The following is a 26,574-nucleotide window of genomic DNA, read 5'->3' as shown; positions in this document are numbered from 1 at the left end:
AAGCAACTGAAAAACCATTTTGCTAATGCAGTTTAATAATAAAAAGGTCTAATTACAATGAACGGGAACTTCATTTGCTACTCATGAGCAGGAGTAAGAATATTGAGCTACAAGGATTTCACTTTAGCTTTTATTTTTATAACTTACAATTTTAGATGGGTTCATAATACCAGGTCTAGAGTTATACAAAGGTCAAAGGACTGCCTGAGCCCCTTTAGTCCAGCTTGATAACTGAGTTCATCCGGAGAAGCGCTGTACATTGTCCCTCATGTTTCAGAAGCTTAACTGACTACAACACTCTTGTTTGTTTTTAAACAGCAGTCACTGGGGGCAGTTGATCAGTGGTCCTGCAAATACATAATCAGAATTAATGCCAATGAAACTTGTGACAAGTTTTTACTGGTGCACAACCTGGTACCACAATGGTGTATATGTGAACAGCGTAGCCTGTGAAGAGAAAACCCATGGATTTCACTTGCAGTTATGAACACTGTAATCTTATGAATTGACAAATGAGAACTAACCCTCGTAATTGTTTTCCCCCCTCCTTTCCCACGTATCCGCCCCCCCCATAAATTTGAAACCAGACCGGCAATACATACAGGACAGAGAGTCTGTGGAAAAGCTTCAAGAGCCACTGCTAGAAGTTCTGCAAAAATTCTGCAAGCTTTATCACACAGATAGTCCTCAGCACTTTGCATGTCTCCTGGGTCGTCTTACAGAACTGCGGACTTTTAATCACCACCATGCAGATATGCTGATGTCTTGGCGAGTGAATGATCACAAGTTTACACCTCTTCTTTGTGAAATATGGGATGTACAGTGATAAAGAAAAATGGGTTTGAATGTAATCCTAAACACATTTACTTGGAACCAATGGAACTTCATAAACATGTGTTCAGGACTGGGTTCCTTGTTTTGCATTTTTTAAAGCACATGTAATAAGTGTATCTTATGGGAGTTTGCATTGGAGGGTATTTTCCAAGCATTATGTAAAAGACTTTCACATGGGAAGATGGACTAAGTGCCCTGGCCTCTAAGCCTCTTGGAACCAAGCTGAACTCCTTCCTGCCTGAAGCAGGCATCCTGTTATACCTTTCAAAATTAAACTGATTGTATCTCACTTTCTTCATTTCAAATGCCTGAGAAGATTATCAAGCTTGTTCATCACATTATACTTATTCTAGATGTTTCATTAATATACAATGTTGTAGCTGTTGTAAGAATTCAGTAAAAATGACTCTGCCCAAACATGTCTTGGTTTAAACGTCAAAATACCAAGTTATGGTTTTAAGTGTTATTTTTTTCCTCCTTTCCAGAGGATGACTCTAACAAAAGTGGTGATCTATTATATATTTTGGAAAGTGGTTTGTTGGTCTGTCTGTCCATTCTCTATGCATTTGGACCCCTCTTTGTCACTCAATTTGGTATGACATATCCTGAGATAGAGGATTTTGAAAGTGCATTTTGCTCTACATTTGGAAACTGTTAGGTGCCATGTTGAAACAAGATAGCTGACCAAACCATTCCAAATTTTGCTGATTTGGACATGTTTGAAGGTAGCACTGTACAATTTGGTGTGTTGGTTGCTAAGATGTAGGGAGAGGTTTTGATCTATATTTGGATAACTTTGGGTGTGGTTTTTGAATCAAGAAGGTAGACTGAATCATTCAAAACTGCACTGATATTAACCAAATTTGACAGGAAACGAATAGGACTTTGCACCTAATAGCTGAGTTGGGCCAATTCAAGCAGATCTGGGCTTTGACTGAGGTGGAGTCAGCCCTGGGTCAGCCTGGTTTGGGCTGCCTGCAGCAGTCTGGAGTTGTTTGGGGTCAGGGCAGTAGGTGGGAAGAGAGGCATGGCACCTCTGCAAAGAGCAGTGAGGGGCTATTTCCAGCTGGTGACTGGATGGTGCTATCTGGCTGGGTGCAGGGCCCTGCTTTGCCAGCATGTTACCCACAGGGAACACACTGGGGAGGCAGATCTTCGCAAGACTGGAAAACGGGTGACCAAGACTGTTGTTGATGTTTGTGCAACATCATGGACTTGAAAGATGGAGTCCTAATCCAGCTGCCCATCACAGAAAGTCTACCCTAGCACAATGGCCAGCCAAGACATTGGCTCAGGGTGAAATACACCCTACAAAGCAGATGAGGAATCATTTGGCTGGGCTAGATCTTAGCTCTAACACTAGATGTAACCAGCTTGAATTTTGGGACATATCCCAAACACCCATGTTGTCTGAGCAGAAAGCAAGTGTTCCCAAAACGCCATAGAGTGCCAATAGCTAATTCCCATAATTGTCAACTTAAGTCCTGATCCTGAGCAGGGCTGGAAGGTGTTACAGACACTTTCTATCTTTAACAAGTCTTTACCACAAAGTATGGTTAACGTGGCACAGCTACCAGGTAAACCTCCTGTTGCCTGGATGATACACATGGAGGCAGATCACATCCTCCTAGATCAGGGATTGGGAAGCTGTGGCACATACCTATGTACATTTATCACATGACATGTAACAAGTCACATAGGTGCTAACAGCCTACAAACATCCTAACCGTGTGTACTCAGAAGTAACTTCTATTAAATTCAGTGGGGCTTACTTGTAGGTAAACAGGGTAAACATATTTCCTTGCATGACACGTTTATATTGGCCCATACAGATAATCTATGTTGTTATTATCTGTATTTTTAATAGATTTTTGATATATACTGTTTTAATTCTATTAGTGTTTCCTTTCTATTGATATCTTTTCCATGTTTTTAGCATTTTCTATTCTATCTGTCAGCAGCCTGGAGTCCCAGCCTGGGGAAAAGGTAGGATATAAATTAATATCAATATCATCATCATCATCATCATTTAGCGTTCTTGCCACCCCAGTGGTTGGTCTGGCCCTGGATGGTATGCAACTGGCATTCTAAAGCATCCAATGGACCATGCGGAGAACGCTTACAGGTGTAGGCAGGCCGGGTGCTCGTTTCCTATCAGGGTAGCGAGTTCCAGCGCAAAAGCCTGCGCACACGCTTCCTTGCAATGTGCTTCGCTTGCCTGGTTCCGCCTGGAGCCTAGGAGAGACGGCATCACCAGGCAGCTCCTCTCTGGCTCCGGAGTCCAGAGCGGCCCGTCCCCGCAGGCGAAAAGCTTTGCTGCGATGAAGCATCTTTCCTCGCCCCACTCCCCTCTCCCAGCTGGGCCGCGCGGAAGCTTCGCAGCTGCGGGGCTGGGCTGGGCTGGAGAGCGCGCAGCGGCGCCCCCGGGAGGCCGCAGACTGGAACTGCCCGGCTGGCGTCGGCGCTTCCTCCTCGCGGCCCTCGGCTCCTCCTCGCGTCGCCTGATTGGGCCTTTCGAACTGTGCGGGCAGACGGAGGCGAGTGAATCAGCGCGCGCCGCAGCTGCGAAGGGGTCGCCGCCGCCGCAATCACAGCGTGCCTGGCAGACGATGTAGGGGGAGCCCGACGCGGGGGGCTGTTGCCGTGTGAGTGAGTAACCTTCCCCGTGTCCTGTCCTTCGAGGGGATTCGTGCTTTCCTTCTGGCTGCAAGCTCACCCTTTGCCCGGGGAGTGCGCAAGCAGCCGGTGGACAGTTGCAATGGTCACATGCTGCGGGCAAGGCTGTGTGACTAGGTTGCTCTGCTTCACGCAGGCATTGAGCTTGAGGAGAGCGGCTTTCCCTTTCCCTTTCCCACCTCAGACAGCGAGGGTTTAAAAAAGATTGCTTTCTCTGGCTACCTAAGGCTGCTGGGTTGTTTACATTGCGTTAGGGAAACAAAACACCAGCGCTTTGGATGGGCGTTACAGTGCTACAGATGCAGCTTGTCTTCAAGCATGTAGAACGGAGAATGTGAAATATAGTTATTATGAGAGAAGGGGGAAAGTAATGCAGAGCAGTCCAAAGGTTTTAGGACCAACTCTGAGCTGGAAGACAGTACTGGCATACATAAGTGTGGGACAGGCCCTCTTAATTCAGTAATGTTTGTGGCAGTCTGTCCTTTGTCCTGCCTCCTGCCCTAACAGGCCTGGGAGCGTGCAGGTTTTTAAGTGGAGTATGCCAGGCCTAGTGGCAGGTTAGTTTACTAAAGATTTTGGACCAAGTGTAATTTTTTTCTTCAAGTAGCAGTAAGTTCATACAGTTGCAAGGTATGTAGCTGATGCGTAGCTTTGTATGTGTGATTGTATGCAGCGCATGCAATTCCCAAAATATGAATCTGATTTTTAGGATCACAAAACCCGATGGCATCTTTCAAAACAAGGCTACCGGTATATCTTTGGGAGTCTTAAAGCAAACTATCTGCACAACATGGAACAGTTCCTAAGCATACTAATACTTGAATGATGAGCCTTCCAGGGAAGCTTTATGGATCTTTGAAAGTAGGCTCTTCAGCTGTATGGCTGCAAACATTTGTCTTCCAGTGTGAAAAACAGACCTTAATAGTCTCGATTAGCAGTTTTGAGTTCAGTAGAGTTAGGTTTGATTTCCAGAGTATTACCTTCCAAACAGCATGTTATTCTGTGTAGGTTTGATTTGATTAATTTTCATACTGCTTAATATATTAAAAATATCTCTAAGCAGTGTACAGAAAATGGAATCAATAATACACAATTTGAACAAAAAAATTCAAAAATGCACAGTTATATATGTTACATTTATACAAAGTTACTAATATATTGATTGATATCAATATCCATTCATTTTTCTTCTGATGCACCATCCCTCTCAGTCTCTGGGTTCTCACCCAGAATCAGGTCAAAACAAACTCTCAGCTCACCCACAAAAGTCTCACATTGAGAAGGGTTCCTGGAAATAGCAGACATCACCCTAGTCTCTCACTCTAGACTAGCTTTTCATGGACAGACGCAGGGTGGATGGTACTTCCTCAGGCTGCCCACAACTGTGTCCCATTCAGCTGCATTATCCACACCCATTTGTGGGCAGCCTGGGGAAGTACCATTCCTATCCTCAAACAGCTGGTGTGTTGAGTTTCCCAGGGGGTCCAGAGGATAGGAAAAGGACCCCCTTCAGCTCACAGCTCTATCTTCACCCATGTCCTCTCCTCTTCCTCCAGCTTACCTCCTCCTTGCAACTATGTATAAGCATGCCTACTTCCAAGTAAGATTCCAGTGGAACCAATGGAAACACATTTTGCATCCTTATCTGGAGACGTTATTTTGCATCCTTATCCGGAGACGTTCCATAAAAGCTGTGGAAAATTAATATTCCATGGTTTGTCCATGGGCAATCTGATGTTGCAGTTAAGATATCTGATGCGGTCTAAGGATTACTACAGTGTATCTGGCTACAGTATGTGTTTTAAGTGTGGTTTGCACTTCTGAAAACTTTCACACCAGCAAATGATAAGGAGGATCAAGAGCAGCACTGGGGAATTGGTTGGGGTAAATGTATAGGATTTGGGCTGAGTTATGCTGGTGGTTAGGTGTATACGAGAAGGGAAAAACACTTTGCTAGCTTTGTCTGTGATGAAATACCCTAAATATCTCTTTAACCTTTAGGCATGGGTGGCTTCCACATTTGAATCTGAAGCATTGTGTAAAACTGTACAATATAAATCATTGCAACATAATAAGCTGCTACTGCAGATTTGTTCAAAGCATTGTTTACTTACATGGGTTGTAACACAAGACTCTCAAGTTGTGCTCAGTAACAGAAGTGGTTTGGGCTCTAAGTATCTAAGGCTGCAATCCTTCCTTACTCCTAGATACAGTGGAATTTACTTCTGAGTAAACATGCATAGGATTGCACTGTTAGAGACAAGCTTTTGTACCATCTCTTATTGTGGTCTTTGCAGTTATTTGAGAACAGAGGGCTTTGTGTTATATTTCATCTATTTGCTAAGTAGAACTGAGCATGTATTTCCAGAAGTTTATCAAAGCTCATCATTTGTTAGCGTTAGGAAACTAGTGAGTATCTGGATTCAGACCACCTGCTCTTGAACTGTGTTGTCTGTGGGGCTGCCTTTGGAAACTCTAGTTAATACAGAAAATGGCAGCTGAATTGCTAACTGGGAATAGATGTTAAGCTCATAGTACACCTGTATGATGCCTGCTGCACTGGTCCTAGTCCATTTCTGGGCACGTTAAGAAGTGCTGGTGTTGACCTTTAAAGCCCCTGGTAGGTATTTGAATCCCCTGTGCATGCACTTGCCAGCAGAAGCAAGATAGGTGCCTAGCACTGAAGAGACTCTTTCAGTGATGGCGCTCCAGTTGGGGTATGTTTCAAAGAAGTTTGCCTGGTGCTTACCTTCCTGTCCTCTCCTGAGTCTTTTGGAGATGCAGTTTCAATCCTACTAAAAGCTTCATGCTTTTGATTTTTGTGGCGTGTGTGTGTGTTTAATTGTTTTATTCATTTGGTAAACTGCCCTACTTCCTGCCAACTTAGCAGTTTGAAAGCACGCCAGTGCAAGTAGATAAATAGGTACCGCTCTGGCGGGAAGGTAAACGGCGTTTCCATGCGCTGCTCTGGTTGCGGTGTTCCGTTGCACCAGAAGCGGCTTAGTCATGCTGGCCACATGACCCGGAAAAACTGTCTGCAGAAGTGGACAAACGCCAGCTCCTTCGGCCTGTAAAGCGAGATGAGCGCCGCAACCCCAGAGTCGTTCACGACTGGACTTAACTGTCAGAGGTCCTTTACCTTTTTTAAACTTCACCACTATATAATTTTGGGCTGGTATTAAAATGCTTACAATATTTTATTTGTTTGCTTATGTATTCTCTGGAAACTTTCATAACACTCTTAAGAACAGAGGTAAAATGCCCAACTAATAGCCACTGAATTAACGCCCAGTGCTAAACTTACTGTGAGCTACTTGCTAATTCAGAAGTGGTGTTGGAATGATAAGCTGCAGCAAATGGTGGCTTTAACTGCTGATAACTTATGGCACTAGTGGATGAGGGACATGGATACTGAATGCTTTTGGTGAGTCAGCATTTGAAAGACATACATAATCCAAAGTGGGTCAGCTGATACCTGTCATCGTGCCAGATGTGTGGGTGAGAAGCAAGCTTCTGAGTTGCACATATCACTTCTTCAGGCAGGAATTTGAAGTAGTAGTGGCAGTATGTATGTGAGTCAGATGGGCCTCTGTGAGTGACTCAGGCCACATACTTCCTTCCCTCAGGCCTAAATCAGTTTTATCTCCAGTTTCTTGAATTGTGGTCACTTTTGAGGAAGAGTATGACTGTTTGAATTTTTTCTTCTCTTACACAGGAAGGAGGAGATGTCTGGCCTCAGCATAGCCTGCCCACTTTCTTTAAAGAATTCCAATAGGCTTGATGCAATTGCATCATGGTTCATACTATGATTGTGCAGTTGTGGCTGGCGTACTCCACTTAGCTGGCCTGTGAGTGACCACTACTTTAGTTAGTTAATTTTGTTTTCTTTTTGTTTACCTCCTTATTCCACTTTTTAAGATTTTCTTCCAAATGGGTTCACATTAATTTTAAACAAGAATGAGAGGCCAAGCTTGTCCTTAAGTTTACACACTTTTTTTAAAAAAAAAGTTGAGTATAAAGATACTCAACAAAGGTAGAGAAGTAATATCAGCTTCACAATGCCAGAAGAAAGGGATGAATTACAAACAGGCATTAACAGTGTGGACCAGGGCAGTGTGCAATTTTCTTCCTCTTTTTGGTACTAGGACAAGCTGCAGTTTGAGTTGAGTGTGTTCTTTCTAATAAAAAAGGGAAGAGCAAGTACCTTTGTTTGGCCAATGGACTTGACCAAGCTGCACTTCCCTTTGTCATGGTGTTCTTCCTGGGTGGAAGGCAATAGTCCGACCTCCCAATGGCTCTTGGTCCCCTTGCTGGCGGGAGATGCCAGAATGTGCTTCCTTTCAGCTCTGCAGTCCCATTTAGGATGTGAAGATCCCTGTTTCGTGGGTGGTGCGTGGGTGTCAAGAGAAAACCCACAATCGCACGCAGGGAATGGAGAAGGATGATGGTTCCGTCTGGCAGTATTTTCTTTCTCGTTCCTTATTAGAATGTTTCCTCATTTCCTTAAGCCACAATTCATATTCAAACTGTGATTTGAGGCAACAAGGATATATATATGAAGAAGGGAGGAGGACAAAAGGACAGAAGGTAGCCTGCAAGCTCATTGCTTGCTCCCAATCCGCTAAACCATGGTTTGGAGGATCAGGAATATGTCTGAATAGAAGCTCTGATTATATCTCTAGAGTGCCTGAGCAGCAGGAATCCCGCTTCTAGTTGACAACATATGGCCAATTCAGTGATGACATTTTAATAGACTTCTATGACAGACGTGGTGTTACCCAGTGAACTGTTGTGAAAGAACTCGACATTTTCTCTGAAATGCCCATGCCCCCCCTCCAAAGATTTGTTTTGTGAGGCATTCCTGAAAAATGAAGATTCTGGACATTCTTCCAATGTTCATTTGTGAATATTTCATTTTATTCAGGCGCCGAGCGTGCCCTCCACATTAGGCTGTCTTTTGTTCTTACTCTGGCGATTGGCATGTTAAGGCCCTTGTCTGATTGTATGGGGCTCCTTATTTTAATGAGGGCAAGCCTCTTTGCTTGCTGCTCCTGCCATATTTTCCCCTTTCTAAAAAGTCAATGAACTCTCTCAGGCTTGTAGTTAGGACAAAGGGCTTTTTATGCTGAATGAAATTTATTCCCTGTGACCAGCTTGTGGGAAGCATAATACATTCATTAGTAATGTTTTGCTTTTTATATTCTGCCCTCTTTCGTATGGCGCAGAGAAGAGAAATATCAACAGGAAAGGGGCATGTGCTATTAACATCCAAGAGAGAAGTAGTGGAACGTCTGCACTGACAGATATGATTAGTTCAGGATATAGCTGTGCTCTCAAACTGACTATGGCTCAAAACCCAAATCAACCTCTGACCTAGTCGTAAATCTGGAGTATAAGCAAGGTTGGTATTGCAAAGAATTAAAATAAGAGGTGATACTCCTCATCAGTAGCATATGGATTATTGTTTTAATTAATTTGCTAGCAAGGGTTTTTAGTGTATATGTGTTTTTAGCACTATTTGATCTTTTTCTTTTCTTATTCTTAATGTACATCCCCCTGGGCTCTTCTGAGGAAGGAGAAATAAATAAAATGACATGATGATTCTGCAGCTTGATGTGAAGGAAAATTTAGAATAGAATGATGTTTGTGTTCTAAACATTACAATCCAATTGGCAATCCTGAGAACTATGGTTTGATAGTGCAAGAGTTTTATGCAAGCTGAATAATGATGTTATTTCAATCGTGTTGCCTTAAACTCTGTTTCAAGATCAAAGTTCTGTCAACTTCCTGTAAGAGACTTACTGACCAGGTTTGGACAATCTTTCCTGGGTTCCTGAGCCATGATTTAGAAAGCTCATCCAAACCGGGCCATTTAAAACATTTCTGCATTCCTTAAATGTGTGCTCGAGCTTTCCCCAGTCTGGTAGCCTCCAGATGTTCTTGGGTTATAATTCCCTTCATCTCTGACCATTAGCAATGCTTGTTGGGGCTGATGGGAGTTTGAATCCAAAATGCCTGGAGAGTGCCAGGTTCAGCAAAGCTGATGTGCACCCTTGCTGCTAAACTGATTTTATTTTTTCCTCTGTTGCAATTTTCTGTTACTGTAATTTGTTTTTTTATGACTGTACTTTAATATAATTTCTTATTCATTTATTTCTGCCTAGCGATTGCATGTAATTGGATGGCTCATATAAATATAATTAATGTTTCTGAGTCTTTTTATTAGTTTTCCTTGTTTGTAGTTATTGCCATTTTTGCCATCGGCTTTTGAAACTTTTGCAGTCATGTAGGAGGAGAGAATTGCTCCAGACCAGTTGCCTATCACCTCTTTTGCACTCTGTCTGACAATGTCCTGGAGGATCCCTGACCTCCCAGAGAGGCTGTGAGGGATTGCAGTTGGCTGCAGGGAGAGAATGGATGATAAACTTTCTGTCCATGAAGGATTTTCAGGTTAATTTATCTTAGGAGCTATGTATGTATCATATGAGACACATAATATCTTTGCTCATAGCAGTTCATAACACTAAATTTGTAGGTGCTAGGTGGGACTCCAATATAAAATAGCCCGTGAGTTTTAATTTAACATGTCTCCTTTTTCCATTCCTAGGAAAGTACAATCGCCATGCAGCATGCGGTTCAGGTAGGCACAGTGAATTACTGACGTCTTTATTATCATTTTCCTACCGTAACGAAGTCAAAAAATATGCTTCTGAAGAAAGACCTGTGACCATTTTATAGCAGAATCCTGTGCATGCCTACTCAGGAGTAGGTCCTATTGAGCTCAGTGCTCCTGGAAACTGGGAATAGAATTGCCACCCAAATGTGCCAAATATATGTGTTGTAGTAACTCGCTGTTTATTTTACTTGCTGTTCTTTTAAAATGAAAATTCAAAGTTTGGAATCCAGGCTGCATGCCTGTCGTGGACCATACATAAAACCAGCATCTCTGATGTTCAGTAAGGCTGTTCTAAAACAAATGTGAAGCGTTTGGGTAATAGATTAGATAATGCCCTTACTGACTTAATACTACTTTTGTATTTTTTTTTTGGGGGGGGGGAAGGGCTTAATAATGTTTAGCAATAATGTTCAACCGTTACAACTCACAACCTGTATTGCAGGTTGCAGCCTACCGTATATTTCACAGTGTGTCCAAGTTGTCTTGTTTAGCTGTTAATGTCTCCCCTTAGGTGTGGTTTGGAGAGGATCCCCCTCTAAGTCCACGAAGTCCGCTGACTCCGAGGCATGGCCCAGGCTTGGCAGATGTTTTGCTCTACGACCAGTGGATATCTGTCCGACATGAGGCAACTCTGGTTCCTATGCAGGAGGACCTCTCCATCTGGCTCTCTGGCTTGTTGGGTACAGTACTAGGAATATTTGTCTGTTTGGAAGAGGCATTGCCCTAATTATTGTTGTCCTTGAGCCTCATTCAGGGATCTGTCTCCTACATTTATTTATTTATTTATTTATTCATTCAGGAATATGTATACAGTGGACACTTGGGTTGTGAATGTGATCCATGCGGGAGGCACGTTTGCAACCTACGGAGTTTGCAACCCACAGTGCCGTGTCTGCGCATGCACGGTTGCGATTCGGCGCTTATGCGCAAAGCGCAATTTAACACTTCTGCGCATGCGTGACTGCCGAAACCCGGAAGTTACCCGTTCTGGTACTTCCTGGTTTTGGTGCGCCCCTAACCTGAAAAAATGCAACCTGAAGCGTCTGTAACCCGAGGTATGACTGTAAACTGCTTAATCAAAGTGCGCCCTATTCTGGCTAAGAACTATAAGAGCTGTATTTAATAAAATTGCAGATAAAAACACAGCTAAAATGGTCAAAACTCTCTCTCTCTGTGTGTGTATAAAGATATGTAAAATAATCAGCATTAAAACACTGTTAAAATAAAACTAATAAAGTAACTAAATTTTAAAACTAATAGAGGTAACTAAATGCCTGGGTTGGCTTGCTGAAATAAAATACGTTTTTAACAAAAGTCTAAAACTAAATACAGTCGTACCTTGGAGCCCAAACGCCTTGCAAGTCAAACGTTTTGGCTTCTGAATGCCAAAGTGAGTGTTCCGGTTTGCGAACGTTCTTTGGGACCTGAACGTCTGACATGGCTTCCGATTGGCTGCAGGAGCTTCCTGCATCCAATTGGCAGCCACGCCTTGGTGTGGAAGTCAAATGGACTTCCAGAACGGATTCCTTTTGACTTCTGAAGTACCACTGTATATTGAGGGTGCCATCCTAATGTAAATAGGCAGGAGTTTCAGAGCACAGCCGCTGCCACAGTGAAAGATGGACTCTGAGGAAATGACGGTTGAAGAAGAGAGTGGAGGTGTGCTAGCCCCCTCTCCTGAGTCCCATCCCACTTTCCACATGCTGGAAGGAAAGCATCTGAAGGTTAGATCCTGCTGCATGCTTGGAGCCTCTCTACAAATCCCCTGCTGCACATGATTGCCTTCCAGTGCCTGGCAGGCAGTGGGGACGCACTGAAGGCAGCAATCTTAGTAAGCACATTCCTGCTCTCTTCTCATGTGATTTGAATTGTGTGAGGAGGAGAAGAATGTCTGCTTTGGGCCAAAGTTTAGCACAAAAAAAGTCAGAACCATTACTGTACCCAAGGAATTGCAGGCACCTCTTCCTGTTCAAGGTACTCCCCCCCCCCCACCCCGGGTCTCTTTTTCTCTTTCATTTGCTAAGAGCATTTAATAATGCCTTGCCACAATCTTTTTAAATGTTTGCATATTTCAAAAAGCACGGACTAGTTGAACAAGTCGGTGAATTACCATTATGCAACTTGTAGCCCATAGTATAGACTGCAATGATTGCTTTAAAATTCAGGAACACAATCATATGCAAAAAAATGAAGAATGTGAATGAAGTCTATGATGCTGTGATTTCTAATGTGTTGAGTATGAGGTCATTTATCGCTCGGTTTAGGATGCCACATGGTACTTCTACAACCTTCCACAGCTTCTTCTGTTGTTGTGCTGACTCTGCCACATATAACATCTTCCTGGCTAGCTGTGTGCATCCGACTTCCTCAACTTGGTGTCTTCCATATGTTTTGGACTACAACTCCCATCACCCCCAGCTGCTGGGCAAAGCTGGCATGAAATGTTTGAAGTGCGTTTTAAGGTTCAGTTGGAATTGGTCAAAAGCTGATGAAATACACACACAAAAAGGAGCATTTGGAGGTTATTCTCCTGTGAAAATGGGCTGGGTTTATGTCTATGCATGTCTGATTTGTCCGTTCAAGTTTATTATTCATGACTCTAATGAAAAAGTGGCTCTTTTACAGGGGTAGAACTTACAGCCGACCAATTGTTGGAAGATCTTGATAACGGTGTGTTGCTATGCTTGTTAGTTGGAGTCATTCAAAGCACAGTAAAAGAAATTTGTGACCCAAATAGTTTAAGGGTAAGTACAGCATTCATCGCAGCTTATAAAAACATGGAAGTGAGATTTTCTACAAATTAATTTCACTGGGATTATGTATGCTCAGGTTCACATGAAGGATATAGCGTGCAAACTGAAAGTATACGTTTACTTTTTTAAGATGCAACTATGGTAGCACCAGAAGGTGCTTTTGCATCAACAATGATAGCATGTAGCCAGATGCGCTTGTGCTCCTGGTTCAGATGTTGCTTTTTCCACATGAATGTGGGCAAGTGCAAGCCCAAGAGTGTTCTCATGTATGGAACTTTGGTAACATTGTTGCATCTTCGAATCCAAAGCTTAAGGCTATTATACTTCTGATGAGATCTCATTTTCAGGTAATGCATTCGGGACATGGGCCCCTGGAGTCCATCTTTTATGCTCTGCCCAGGAGAATCAGCATCATGTTGTTGCCTTGGCAACATGTCATGGCAAGCATGTATGTCATAGCTCCTTACAGAAAATGACACTGGAGACAAGACACGGGTATTGCAGGAACCCTTGTCCACTGCGGAGTGGGGGGAAGGGAGGGGTTGTTTATGAAGCACAGGATACACAGAGACAGTTTGAATCACTTCCCACCTTGGGCTCCTTTCAGGGGGAAGGGTGGTATATAAATCTAACAAATAAGTAAACAAATATTTACACATCTCAGGTGCACCTCCTTTCCTCTTGTGCAGTACAGGTGCAATGGGCTGTTGAAAGGTGCAGATGCAGGAGCGTAGGAAGACAGGTGGTGGTTTAGTTGTGGGATGTGTGGCTTAAAAGCTGTAGGGTGAAGTAGAGTGGCAAGAAGCTCTGAAAACAAAAGTGCTACAGGTGCTACATGCCAAAATGCATGTAAGCCTTCTATAACTGGAGAGGCAGGCGATTCCTCATAGGTATGTGGGAGGAGAAGGGATGGGTGTGAGATGAGGGCAGTACTGAGCAGTCCAGGGCAGTGCTGGCAGATGCCCACACCAGTGGGGCCAGATTATACGGGGTGGAAATGATCAGCCCCCAATTTGGTTATGGGTTTGATTATGATGCTTCGAAACAGATAAAGGGTGAGACATCGTTTGATTTTTATACCGCTATGAAAGGGGAAAGATAATTTGGAATATTAAAAAACAAACAAACCCCACAACCTTTCTGATCATAGTGCTCTGAAATAGTTTATGTATTGGAATTCATTAGAAATATTAGTGAATCATATGTTAAGTCTTCTGACAACCTTCTTCTACATTTAGATTACTGGAGCATTATTTTTTATACCCTTGGGGCTTTGTCCTGATTTCTTTTCATGTGATACTCCATTCTTCTGTATTTTGCTGATAAGATATTTTTAAACCATCTTTCAAATCCTATTTTCAGCAGAGCAAGTAGCAAGTCAGTCAGGTATGGGTGGGCTCCCATTTTGAGGAAAGTGTTTCTGACAACTAAAGGCTAACCTCCACAAACCTTGATACATGGTCTATTTAATCCTGTTTCAGCCAAGTCCTCAACAGTGCCAGTCAAAACCATTTCCATCACTGGTAATACATACCCAACAAGATTAGTTTCCATTGCACTTCTCTTCCTTGGAAAGCAATCTAAAAGTGCTTTCCATGTGCTCACAAAACCTCTCTTCCTGTGACCACCACCTAGATGTAAATACATTGTGTTGGATCCAGGTTACTTTAGTTGTGCTTTCATTTCATTGAAATCAACAGAGCTTCTATCCAGTAGCACAGATTTCAGTTAGACTAAAAGAGTGACTACGAGAGCAATCCTAGGTGCCAGAAGCTGGTGTAGTGCAAGATTTTGTCCTTCCCCCAGAATATCCTCTTTTTGGGGGTTTACAGCATCTTAAGAACCACCAGACCTGGTTCAGCTAGCTGAGGGATAAGCTGGTGTATCTGCAGCTGAATTGAGGATGAGGGGGTTAAGCTGGTTTAGCTGGCTGTGTCAGGAACCCCTCAGCAAAGCCAGAGATCTGCTGGATCCTAACCCTGCTCATCTCTGTGAATCTTCCTGTAGCCTTGCTGCCAAAATTAATCTGGATCTAACCTGCTGTCTATGTAGATGTAAGGACTTTGCGATGGTATAAAAATGAATTTTTTCCCAAGCCTTCTGATGGTTATAGATAAACCGTTATACACAACCATTTTCCTCTTTCCAGGATTTCCCTTTGAGAAAAGTGCCCTGTAAGAAAGATGCGCCTTCGGGATCCTTTTTTGCTAGAGATAACACTGCCAACTTTCTCAAATGGTGTCGCTGCATTGGTGTGGATGAGACTTACCTCTTCGAATCTGAAGGCTTAGGTAAATATCGCCTAATGAGGCCAGTCCCATGAAATGACATGGCCATTAATTTCTCTGGCAGGTTGTTGCTGTGGCTTCTAGTTAAAAGGGGTAGAACTGTTCATAAGAACTGGTTCCTATGAGTGTGTTCCAGAGTTCCTTGATTATGAAACAGGTGGTGCACATGTAAAAGACAGAGTTAAGGTATAACCAATGCATGCTTCAATACAGAGCAAAATAACCTGATGGAAAGAGAGCCAGGCTACCAAATATATCAGGGAGAGAAAGAGGAGGACTTTCTTGCTTGTTGCTTTTGGGGATAACAGAGGGGATCCTAGAATAGCTTTCAAGCCAGCTGCAGAACAAAAATATATTAATTGTTTTAAAACTAAGCTGTACAGATTTACTGAGGGTGTTGTATCATGCTCCTCAGTGGAACCAGGACTCATTTGCTTAAGATGTTGGGATTTCCTTCCCCCTCTGTTCCATATGCTGACTTATTTGGGGGACTTCAGTATGGTTCTTTGCCTTATTAATGCTCTGATACACATAGATTGTGGTTCACCATATCCTGGAACACTTTCAGATTCTGGGTGGAGTCAGCAAGCAGTGAGTTGCGATGTTGAGGTCTTTTGCCACATTCACCATGACACCAACTGTGGCAGCTCTTCTTATGAACTACTACATGTGACTCTGCTATTACTGGTGACATTGGGTGGTGCTAAGAAACATTTTTTGGGTGTGTGTGGAAATTTTGGTGTGCTTTGTTTGCATTTTGGGGTGTTTTTAAAGATAACTATACTTGGAAATGGGAAGTAAGCTTTTTCTAAGTCAATAAAGCTCAACGGTTGGTTGGTTGGTTGGTTTTCTCTTTCAGCTTGCTTTTTTTTTTTTTTTTACCTTGGAATCCTGCACTGGGGCTTGACCACTCAAACCTACCCACCCCACATCAACATCAACATGCAAAGTACCAGCAGAGCATGCGTGAGATTTGGGGGCTCTGTTGGACTCCAGTCCCATCTAGAAAGAAAGGGTGATATAGAAGGCTGATGTTCTAGCAACAGTGGTAGGAGAGGTCCCCAGAGGGGCTGGCATTGTCCTGTAAAGCTCCACAGAATGGCTATAGAAGCTTCAGGTGTTACAAAGTGTTAGGGACATGAGGCAGTAAGAACGGACACAACTGGTCAGGATGCCCAAGGCTTGCATAACCACCCACCCCCGGCCATTAGTGCTGATCAAAGACCTTCTCTGAAGAGACAGGGATTCCCGCTGTCAAACTCCAGCATTTCTTAATGCCTTGGGAAGTGTTGCAGAATGCAGAGCCAGGCCTTTGATGCGAAGAGAAGGGACTTGCAGAGAAAGGGGCAGCTGTAACAGGAGTTAACAGTACCTGTTTGTCCAAGGAAAATCTTCCTCTTTCCCATAGCTTCCCATAGCCACTCTGGCCCCTGGGTCACATGCATCAGCTCTCTGGGTGTGCATAAGTAAGTATGATCATAAATATGAGTGATCTTCACCCAGGATTTAGGAACCTGTGGTCACACTGCTGTTGTTGGGCTTCAACGCCCATTAGCCCAAGCTAACATGGCCAGTGAGTTGTAGTTCAAGAACAGATGGAGAGCCGCAGGTTCCCCACCCCAAATCTATGCTTTCCCTCCTGGTAACAAATGTTATTCTTGGCAATGGAGATTGGTAGTTAAGGGGGATCCTGCAGGTTGTACAGGGTCATATAATTTCATGTTTAGGAGCTTTCTATGTTCCTGATTCTAACATCTGGGGAAAAAGAAGGTAGCATGTTGCCATGCCAGGATTTTTTACTTGTTCTCTTTCCATGCCTACTGTACCTATTTTACCGATGGATCTGTGAATGGTGCAGATGTGATTTTTCAGGAATTGGATACAAATAACTGGATGCAGTTAAGTTCCTCTCTCAAAGGCAGATATGCCCTAAATGCCAGCTAGGAAGCTGTCTCTGTTTCAGTTTTCTTTATAAAGTGCTTCAAGTACATGACTGCTAAAATTAGTCAGCCAGTTTAAGGACTCTGCAATTTGTGAGTAATTGACATTTTGCATCAGAAGAAAGAGCTTTGGATTTTACCGCCCTACACTCCTCATTCTAACTAGATGGATATGAAAATGTAAACTTTCAGGCAAGTTCAGGATTGCCACCTTCAAAACACTTCCAATGTAAAATTAGATCTTGCGCTGGTTTTGTAGCTGGAGGATGACACTATCTGCCTCTAGTTTCAGACCGGACTTTGTAACCAGCAGCTGCCAAACCAGGTTTAACCTGATGGAGCAAAATCTCTGACTGCTCATAAAGAAGAGTAGCTCAAAACAGAATTGGTTAATTAAGGTTTTGGTATTGTTCTTTTAAAATAGATGCACACCCGCCTAAGTCCCAGCCCTGCAGAAGAAATGCTACTTAAGTTGTTGTGAAATTGCTTGTGCTTGTTGAAACACAACCTTTAAATATGTTTGCTGCATACATTTAGAAACCAAACATCACCACCACCTAGGACTGACTGGTTGCAATATGCTTAGTAATTTTAGTTTATAAATGCTGATTTTGCATTTCAGGCAACTTAATTGACAATGGCAAGTGTTCTGTTTTTTGAATCCCACCAACTTTAGGTGAAGCATACTTCTAGGAAACTGTATATCTTTGTTCCAGGTGTGGCCAAAGTGGAGCCCTCCAGATACTGTTAGACTAAGTGCCTATCATCCCTGACCATTGGTCTGGGCCTGATAGAAGTTTGGGGGCACCACAGTGGTTAGCCCTGCTTTCAGAGTCACCATTTAATTCCCCCCTTCTTCCATCAAGCATTTCTCAGTAGCAAAATCAGAGATCATATTGGGTAATATGACTTCATAAAATAATATGTCTAATAAAGAATAATTTCATTTTCATCTAGGTAGAATGGAGTTGGCAACATTTATAATTGGAATCAGTCACACCATATTGCATCGTGTATGTAGCTCAGAGTATTGGGGAGGCTGCTGACTAGTTAACACAGTAGCTGGCTTCGCAGCATAAATGCGTGCTTTGTATGCTCCTGGCAAAGAGCCTCCTTGGAGGGGCGAAATTCCTCTAAGCTTGCTGTGCCCTTTTACATTCAAGCATATTTGGAAATAAGGAGTGGCTGTTTTGTTTGGACACTTGCGCAAGCATACAGCTCTGGCTTGCCACCCAATTTCCTTTGCATTTGAACAGTGCAGGAACCTTAATAATTTTTATACTGCCACTCCATCCAAGGATCACAACATAATGATAATGATATTAAATTTGTATACTGCCCTTCATCTGAAGATCCCAGAACGGTTCACAACAGGAAAATACAAAATGAGAAGAGAGTCTGTATCTGATATAGAACCCTAGGAAACTTGAACTGTGGTGTCTGTTTTTTGTTAATGTCTGTTTTTTTCTTCACACATCTGTATCTGGCATCTTTCCAAATCTCCTGACAAGTTCTTACAGTTTGAATTTCTGTGGGTGTGGTGGGGTGAGGATTTTCATTGAAAAGTAAGTCCAGAAATGTGACTGCTAAGCAAAGTGTTATATTGGCACAGCTGTTGTTGATGCCCTGGAGAACAAAGCTTATAGGAGTAATAATTCAGAATTTGGATATTAGATTAATCATCAGCATCATCTCCTTCCACATCCATGTCTCAAGGTGATGTACAAAATACAATAAAGGGTAATGGGACCCCTGACTGTTAGGTCCAGTCGTGGACGACTCTGGGGTTACGACGCTCATTTCGCTTTATTAGCCGAGGGAGCTAGCATACAGCTTCCGGGTCATGTGGCCAGCATGACTAAGCCGCTTCTGATGAACCAGAACAGTGCATGGAAACACCGTTTACCTTCCCGCCAGAGCAGTACCTATTTATCTACTTGCACTTTTGATGTGCTTTTGAACTGCTAGGTTGGCAGGAGCAGGGACCGAACAACAGTAGCTCACCCCATCGCGGGGATTCGAACCGCCGACCTTCTGATCGGCAAGCCCTAGGCTCTGTGGTTTAGACCACAGCACCACCTGCGTCCTACAAAATACAATAGAAACAGCTAAAAACACAGAAGATAACAGCAAGTTAGTTTTAAAACAATACCAAATAGATGCCCACGGCAGAGACCAGCTGAGAAAACCTATTGAAACAAAAATATATTCATTTGTTTCTGGAAAGTGCAAATGGTGGGTGCCTCTCATATTATAACTTGTCTTCTGTTGCACGAAACAGAAGTCGTGCTCTGAGTTATTCTTCTTTTGTCTTGCATGCAAGTTATTTCTAGTCTGCAGTTGATTTTTTTCCCTTAAATAAAAATTAACTTACTATGAAATAAGGCAAATCATTAAGTTTTCAAAATTCTCTTCACAGTTCTTCATAAGGATCCCAGACAAGTGTACCTTTGTCTACTGGAAATCGGACGCATCGTATCAAGGTGTGTATTCATTGCAGTTTTCTAGATAGAATATGTAACGTAGAGCAAACCTTGAGAAACCTTAAATGAAGGGTAGCCAATGTGGTGCTTTCCAGATGTTGTTGAACTACAACTCCCATAAGCCCCAGCCAGTGTGGCCACTTGTTATGGATGATAGGAATTGTAGGCCAGCTACAACTATGTTGGTTACCCTTCATTTAAATGGTTTCTCAAGGTTTTCTTCAGAGATCCAGCCTCTTTATCCCTCCTTGACACTCAGGGAAAGAAAGCCTACCAAATTTTAATTCAGTATAAATAGTTCAGCAAGTCATGGCTAGAAGGGGCAGTGTTCTCTCATTGGATTGGGCAGCATAAATCAAAATGGCAGAATTAGATTCTGTAGGCAGTGGAAGGTTTTTTGGTTTTGAAATCAAAGATGGCATTGTTGTCAAGTCCCAGCAAAGGGGGCACACCATCAGGGATAACACTGACATCCCAGTTTGATTCTTCAGTCCCACTCTCCCAGCTTCCAGTTCTCCTGCTTACAAGCTCTGATGTGTTCACGTGGAACAGGCATAGGCAAACTCGGCCCTCCAGATGTTTTGAGACTACAATTCCCATCATCCCTGACCACTGGGCCGGTTAGCTAGGGATGATGGGAGTTGTAGTCCCAAAATATCTGGAGACCCAAGTTTGCCTATGCCTGATGTAGAAAATTGTTTCCAGGCAAATACATGTTCTGAGAGTCTGGCTCTGCAGCTTATATGATTGAACCTTTGGAGAGCACTTCCTACATTTCTCAGGAAGTCAAACCTATGTTTTAGATACTTCACAGTCTGCTGTATATGCACTTAGACATGCTAGAGACATGTAATAGCTATACACTATTTTTCATTTCCTTGTTTCAGAATTTTATTTAACCTAAATGCAGTACCTTTTCCTCCCACCCCTCCTTTCCTTTTTCTAGGTATGGTGTTGAACCGCCTGTATTAGTAAAATTGGAGAAGGAAATTGAATTGGAAGAGACCTTATTAATGTCCTCTGATCCTGTTGCTCCTGCCGTCACTCCCAAGTCGTGTTGTCAACATGGAGAATTAGACGAAGCAGTAAGTATCGCTTGCATTTTGTCCAATGAAGTTTTAGCTTGCTTCAGTGAATTACCTTGTATTGTGTGCTCCTCTGAATGTGCATTTAAAAGGAGCTCCATTTGAAAATGAGCTTCATCTGTGTAATCTCATCGAGTTGTATCCAATTTAAGTCGGACTCAGTAGAGTCATCAAAATTTACTTGATTTCCCCCACCTAGTAAGATTTAAGCAGCCTAACTGCACAGGATTGCCATCTGATAAGTGCAATCCTGTGATTCTTCACTGAGAAGTAAGTCCCACATAGCTTCAGTGGAGCTAAGACTGGCTGCAATCTTCATAATAAACATCCAATAAAGTAGGAAAGGAAATTTGATCACAATGCAGGAAGAAGAAAATGCATCTGTTGCAACAACTAACAGTGCTCTTTATTTCCTCTGAAATTGTGTGAGCTTATTATCAGCTTGGCAGTTTTGAGGAAGAAGGGTGAGATCTTCACATTGGCTTTCAGTGATGTCATTCTTGTAGCAAAACAGGAAGTTCACATTCATTATTACTTTTTAAAGATAACAGGGAGAAATTAACAAGAAATGTTTGTACAAAATAGGTTAAGCACATTGCTGAAGATCCTCCTTGCAGCTGCTCCCACAGGTTTTCAATTGAGTACCTGTCTGAAGGACGCTACAGGTTGGGAGACAAAATACTCTTCATACGTGTAAGTTCAATTTCTCAAAATGGTTTCCGACCTCTTGCTTTGGAATAGGCTGTCTCATCTGGGCCGGGCATAGCCCACATCCCCACAGATAGGAATTCAGTCTCATGAATGGAGACATCACGCTGGTGAAGTTACTTTCGCAATTTCCTTGCCTGTTTGGAAGACTGTCCCTAGCACTCTACAAGCATTCAGCCTCAACACACAAGAGCAGAATTTTTTTGTAGGACCCAGAGACTCATGCATCAGCCCTCCCCCCAGTGCCCAGTGAGGGAAGGTCTAAGTATATTTGACTGGTAATGCAGGGCTCCTGATCGTGAGGAATCTTCAGTGCCCTTCAGACATTCACATCAAGCATATGAAGGTTGGTAGCAGAGGGGAAAGGTCTAGCATGATCAAGGATCTTGGGGGCAGAGGCTGGTGCATGCACTCCTGGTCCCCTTAGCACCTTTCCTAGAATCATAGACTTGGGACTCCAAGAGTCATTAGTCAAACCCCTGCAATGCAGGAACCATAGCTAAATAATCTCTGGGAGATGGCCATTCAATCTCAGTTTTAAAACTTCTAATGAAGCAGTCTACCACCTTCCACGGTGTAGTCCATTTCACCACCAAGCATCTTTTGCCATCAAAAAGTTATTCCACAGACTTCGTTGGAATCTCTTTTCTAGTAAATTGAATCCATTGGTTTGGGTTCTACACTCTGGAGCAGCAGAAAACAAGCTTGCTCTATCTTCCATGCAGTATTTTTCATATTCAGCCTGAATGCCTGGCTGAGTGATGCTAGGGAATGCTTGATCAATAAGTCCCCCTGCTTTCTGCTGTGGTTCTTGGCAGCCTGCATTCCTCTGTCCTCTTGGTCTGCACTTGTTTAATGTTTTTAGGATTTGTGGAGTGGTCTTCAGGGACAGTTAGAGATCATTCTGTAATATATGAGGAAAGCTGTTAAATGGGAAACTATGATAGAGTCCCAGAGGGTGGATTAAGGCCCCTCAGAGATCCTTCTAAGCCTAATATACTGCAGTACAAAAGGGCAAATATCCCATTCTCTACTCTTTCTCCCTTCTTCTGCTAGATGTTACACGGCAAGCATGTGATGGTACGTGTTGGTGGAGGTTGGGATACTCTTCAAGGTTTTCTACTCAAGTACGACCCTTGCCGGGTGCTGCAGTTTGCAACGTTGGAACAGAAAATCTTGGCGTTTCAAAAAGGTGCTTCCAATGAGACTGTTCCTGATTCATCTGCTAGAGCGCCACAGCCTCCACTCATGAATCCCATATCTGCAGTGGATACGTATCAGAAACAGAATTCAAAGCCCTGTACTCCTGTTTCAGATCCAAAAACTCCACATGTAACTAACAGAAAACAGGCAGTAGCCAAGTTTCCACAATCAGGTGGTCTTTCTTCCCCCAAAGTAACAACGTGTACGTCTCCTACAAGCCAACTTGGACCGGGGCACACCAAGTCAAAAGGCTTAGTAGTGAATAACAATATGCCATCTTCCAAATCTTCAGCAGTTGCATCAAAAAAATCAGCACCTCCTCCTCATAAATCAACTTCGGTTTCAAAAGTTCGGCAACCTGTAAATAAAGGTTCCTCCTCCTCTTCCTTGTTGAGAACTGCTGTAACTTCAAATTCGCTTCAGAAGCGTGTCTTGTCGCCAGCCAAACTCGCACATTCCCAGAATTCTCCAGCTATTTCGGATCCTGCCCTTTTTTGTTCAGCGAGTAAGCTTTCTGAGCTACCTGGAACGAAAGCTAAAAGAGTGGCTGTAGAACAAGATTTCGATTCTCCTAATAGCAGAGTTCGGCTTGATGCTGCAGCCAAAGCTAAGCCTCTTTCAAAAACCTTAGCAAGACCTACAAGGCCAGCTGACAGAAATCCACATGTCCCGAAGCCAACATTGTCTCAACAGCCTTCTGCAAAACCAGTTCCCAAAATCACCACTCAAACATTACCCACACAATCCCAGTCACCCAGAGGCATGCCAGAAATTAGCCAGGCCAAAAACATCAAACCTGCTGTTAGCCCTGCTTTGGTTACAGATGGTAAATCAACACAGCTGATGTCTTCATTGGGACCGAGGGGTAAAACTGCAGCCTCATCTGTTAACAACCAGACATCTGTCAAAAATGTTCAGGTCCAAAATAGCACGGCGAGAACTCCGGTAGGATCCAGTGTATCAAAACATCCAGAGCGTACCCCACTCTCCGTGGTGCGCCTTCCCCAAAAATCAACCAAAGTCGAAACCAGGAAAAAGGCTATGCAAAGTGCTAACAGAGGTCAATCAGCAGTTAAATCTTCTCTGAATGAGAAAAACCTTCATCCATCCACTAAGAATCCTCTTTCAAAAGTTAAGACTACCACTGTAACTACCAAGGGGACACCTGGAAGCTTAAAGGACCCAACACTGAAGACTAAGCAAGATGATAATTATTTTGTTATGAGTGGAAATAAGAAACTCAAAAAGTTAAAATAACTAAGGATATTAACTATTGATGTTGCCTGCTCTTCCCGTAGCTACTTCATTCAAGTGTAAAATGTTTAAATAACAATACGGTAATCAAGATATTAACTCCCTTGTCTATAAATGATGATGTTTGATAAGCTCTGCTAATCAGCTAAGCGTGTTCACCAGAACTTATACCAGTCTTCTCTAATACAGTAGTACATTGATCTCTATAGGGCATCTTACTTTAATCTGTATTCTATGCATCTTTAGTACAATTCTGGCATTCATATTTGATGTGACAAAGTGTTCATTTCTCATGACAGATATTTCTGAATGGATCCTATGTGGCACCTAGTATTTTTCTTACCAGGGAAAAACAATAAGGAGCAGGATCCTTTATAGGAGCCTGTATTAGTGGGCACCGGAAGGTACATTTATCAGGAATGTGTACAATCTCCTGATGACATTAGCCCTTTTAGGAGACACTCTTGTGCATTGATTCAGAACTTTGTCTGAAGATGCTTTTTGTCAAAAGTGGAATTGGGAAATTGAGCCTTGTATTCTAAACACTAATTTCAGTAAGAATAAGATGTGAGTAAGTTTTTTTAAAAAAACAAGGTAGAAGTAGCCAACATGTGAGTAGCTTTATATTGGGGAGAGATCAGAGTTATTAGTAGTAGTAGTTTGGCTGATCTTGAATGCTGAACAGAAATGGTTAGTTAGCTTTAGGGCATATCCTGTGCTACAGCTCTGTTCTGCGATGGACTTCCATACGCACAACAGACCTTCCTCCTTCGCTCCCATCCCCTCCAGCTCCCCGCTCAAAATCTACTCTGGCGAGTTGGGAGAGTGTCCAGAGGTGAGGGGTTTTTGGGGGGCGGGGATGGCAGGAACAGAAGAAACAGAAGTTCTGCTGGGGCACTGGAACTACACATGTGAAGCACTGGATACAACCCTTCATTTTTAAGGGGTATTTATTCTAATTTAAAAGCTCTTATATAAGTCCCATTTAAGCGTTCAATACAGATCCCTAAGAACACTAAAAATTTCTGCCTTAAAACATAACTTCAGTGCCTTAGCACACGATGTGCTCTGTTGTAACACAAGATATTTTAAATATCTGGGTTCAGACGTGTGCCCTAGTTTATTCATGTGGGCTGAGTTGAAGCCTGTGCTGATCTCAGCAGGGCTTAAGCAAATGAAACTCTGGGTCTGATTGCACAGGAACAATTTAATGAACGCTGGTGCTTTGTAACTCTTCTGCGTGTCAGTCTTTCTGAGGCGAGTGGAGCTTGTGCAGCCACAGTGCTTAATGGATTGCATGCTTAAAATGCATTAGCCAAACCTCCCTATGGGAGGGAGAACACCCTGTAGAATTCTAGGAAATATGCTTGTGTCTGCAGAAGTGGGCGAGCAACCTTCAGATAATATGATTTACATCTGTAAGCACAATTCAAATGCCTTTCAAATAAGCTGCCTACGTCGTTTTTTAATATTTATATTGCACATTACTTCATGCTAGCTGCATAATTCATTCCTTGTTGCATTTAATACAGCATAACCTGCCATATGCAGCAAACTTTGGAGCGGAAGTAGCTCGATCTAAGTGTCTTCAGTACAAAGCTGTACATTCTCAAGCAAGATGGTATTAACTGCATGTGTATACCAGCTTGTATACACCTGTACTTCCTAAAGCAGTATTTTTTAGACATTTACCTTTTTTCAAAAAAACCCCAACAACTTCGCAGTTCCTTCTCCATGGACTTTTTTTCCCTTTCAAATGTAGACGTCAGGAAAAGCACTTTCTCACGAAACTCTGCATGTTGCACTACTGAATATCAAATCATGTCTTTAATTGCAACGTACATTGCGAACCCAGGTGAAATTGATCTTGAGATAATGGATTCTGCCCAAAATCACAAATTAGTAAACCATTATTGACTGAAGTGGAAATAAGCAGCCATGCGCACACACCCCCACCCCGCTCTTCACATCTGCTGTAGCTGCACTTAAAAAAGAAAGATCTGACTAGATGAGGCAGAATGCATGTCCCATTGAAAACAATGCTGTGTAGACAAAATATATCCACAGTTAGCTTTACATTCTAACAGTGCGCTGCCAGTTTACACTCCTCCTTGATTCTGTACATGATAATTCCACAGGAACGTGTCTATAAGCACCCTTCCCCTTAGCTGCTTTGAAGTGACTAGTTATATATGGCACCTATATAGCTCTTACATATACGGCAGTGGTTGGGAGACAAAGTAACTGTTGTGCCTGAAAACTACTTTTTATTTATTGGAAAACAGCAGTGAAGAGGTATTCACACAAGTCAGTGTCCGATCTTTCCTGGCCATAACATGAATATTCATTTCTGCACTACCAGTTTCTATTATTTATGGATTTTTGTAAGTCAATAAACTGCAATCTGTGAGAAATGTGGCAATGTTGTCAAGTTTTTTTTTTTGCTTTTTGGTGCTTAATTAAGGCTCAAGCATGGAAATCTTTACAGCTATTTAGTCGCCAAAAAAGAGAGAAAAAAGTCTCTGTTACTGAATAGTATGCACATCAGCCTCATAGCCTGATTTAAAAAATAATAATAAAGTGAACCCTCCCCTGTTCATTGCTATAATGATGCGTATATGCCAAGTAGCATGGGATGGGATTATATGTAATTTGAAGAGTGGTGTAGTTACCC

The 26,574-nt window shown here is 42.6% G+C and overlaps 2 protein-coding genes and 1 long non-coding RNA gene across 11 annotated transcripts in view; 2 read left to right on the top strand and 1 right to left on the bottom strand.

Annotated features, from left to right (window-relative positions):
* NR1H4 (nuclear receptor subfamily 1 group H member 4) overlaps nt 1-1,242 on the top strand; it is a 39,568-nt gene extending 38,326 nt beyond the window's left edge. For all 7 annotated transcript variants that reach the window (XM_081211170.1, XM_081211169.1, XM_081211168.1 and 4 more), the window contains one exon: nt 588-1,242. In XM_081211170.1, the coding sequence (XP_081067296.1) occupies nt 588-826 (239 nt within the window). In that variant the 3' untranslated portion in view covers nt 827-1,242. The remainder of the gene's footprint in view (nt 1-587) is intronic.
* On the bottom strand, nt 117-3,296 carry LOC308596296. The gene is made up of 2 exons (XR_014012448.1): nt 2,958-3,296; nt 117-347 (listed from the first exon to the last, which is right to left on the bottom strand). It is a non-coding gene; the product is annotated as an uncharacterized lncRNA (long non-coding RNA).
* Nucleotides 3,297-3,375: 79 nt separating this feature from the next.
* GAS2L3 (growth arrest specific 2 like 3) lies at nt 3,376-25,979 on the top strand. Of its 3 annotated transcripts, none has more exons than XM_081211164.1 (9): nt 3,376-3,479; nt 10,118-10,150; nt 10,698-10,866; nt 12,812-12,930; nt 15,089-15,230; nt 19,587-19,650; nt 20,597-20,735; nt 21,321-21,428; nt 22,500-25,979. In XM_081211164.1, the coding sequence occupies exons 2-9, from the start codon at nt 10,133-10,135 to the stop codon at nt 23,901-23,903; spliced, it is 2,163 nt and encodes a 720-aa protein (XP_081067290.1). In that variant the 5' UTR covers nt 3,376-3,479; nt 10,118-10,132; the 3' UTR covers nt 23,904-25,979. The 3 variants fall into 3 exon arrangements, with proteins under 3 accessions (XP_081067290.1, XP_081067292.1, XP_081067291.1); XM_081211166.1 differs by having other exon boundaries at nt 3,378-3,483; XM_081211165.1 differs by lacking the exon at nt 3,376-3,479 and adding an exon at nt 8,713-8,911.
* The last annotated feature ends 595 nt before the right edge of the window (nt 25,980-26,574 follow it).

Source organism: Podarcis bocagei (assembly GCF_964188305.1).
Source record: "Podarcis bocagei genome assembly, chromosome: 10".
In the NCBI taxonomy this organism is placed as follows: Eukaryota; Metazoa; Chordata; class Lepidosauria; order Squamata; family Lacertidae; genus Podarcis; species Podarcis bocagei.
Note: the sequence above shows the minus strand (reverse complement) of the source record. Positions and strands in the feature narration are given on the sequence as shown.

What these genes read in the sequence shown, in the direction of transcription:
- GAS2L3 (XM_081211164.1), top strand. An exon ending in GTGACCCAAATAGTTTAAGG is followed by an intron (nt 12,931 to 15,088) that starts GTAAGTACAGCA and finishes TCCTCTTTCCAG; the next exon opens with GATTTCCCTTTGAGAAAAGT. An exon ending in CTTCGAATCTGAAGGCTTAG is followed by an intron (nt 15,231 to 19,586) that starts GTAAATATCGCC and finishes TTCTCTTCACAG; the next exon opens with TTCTTCATAAGGATCCCAGA.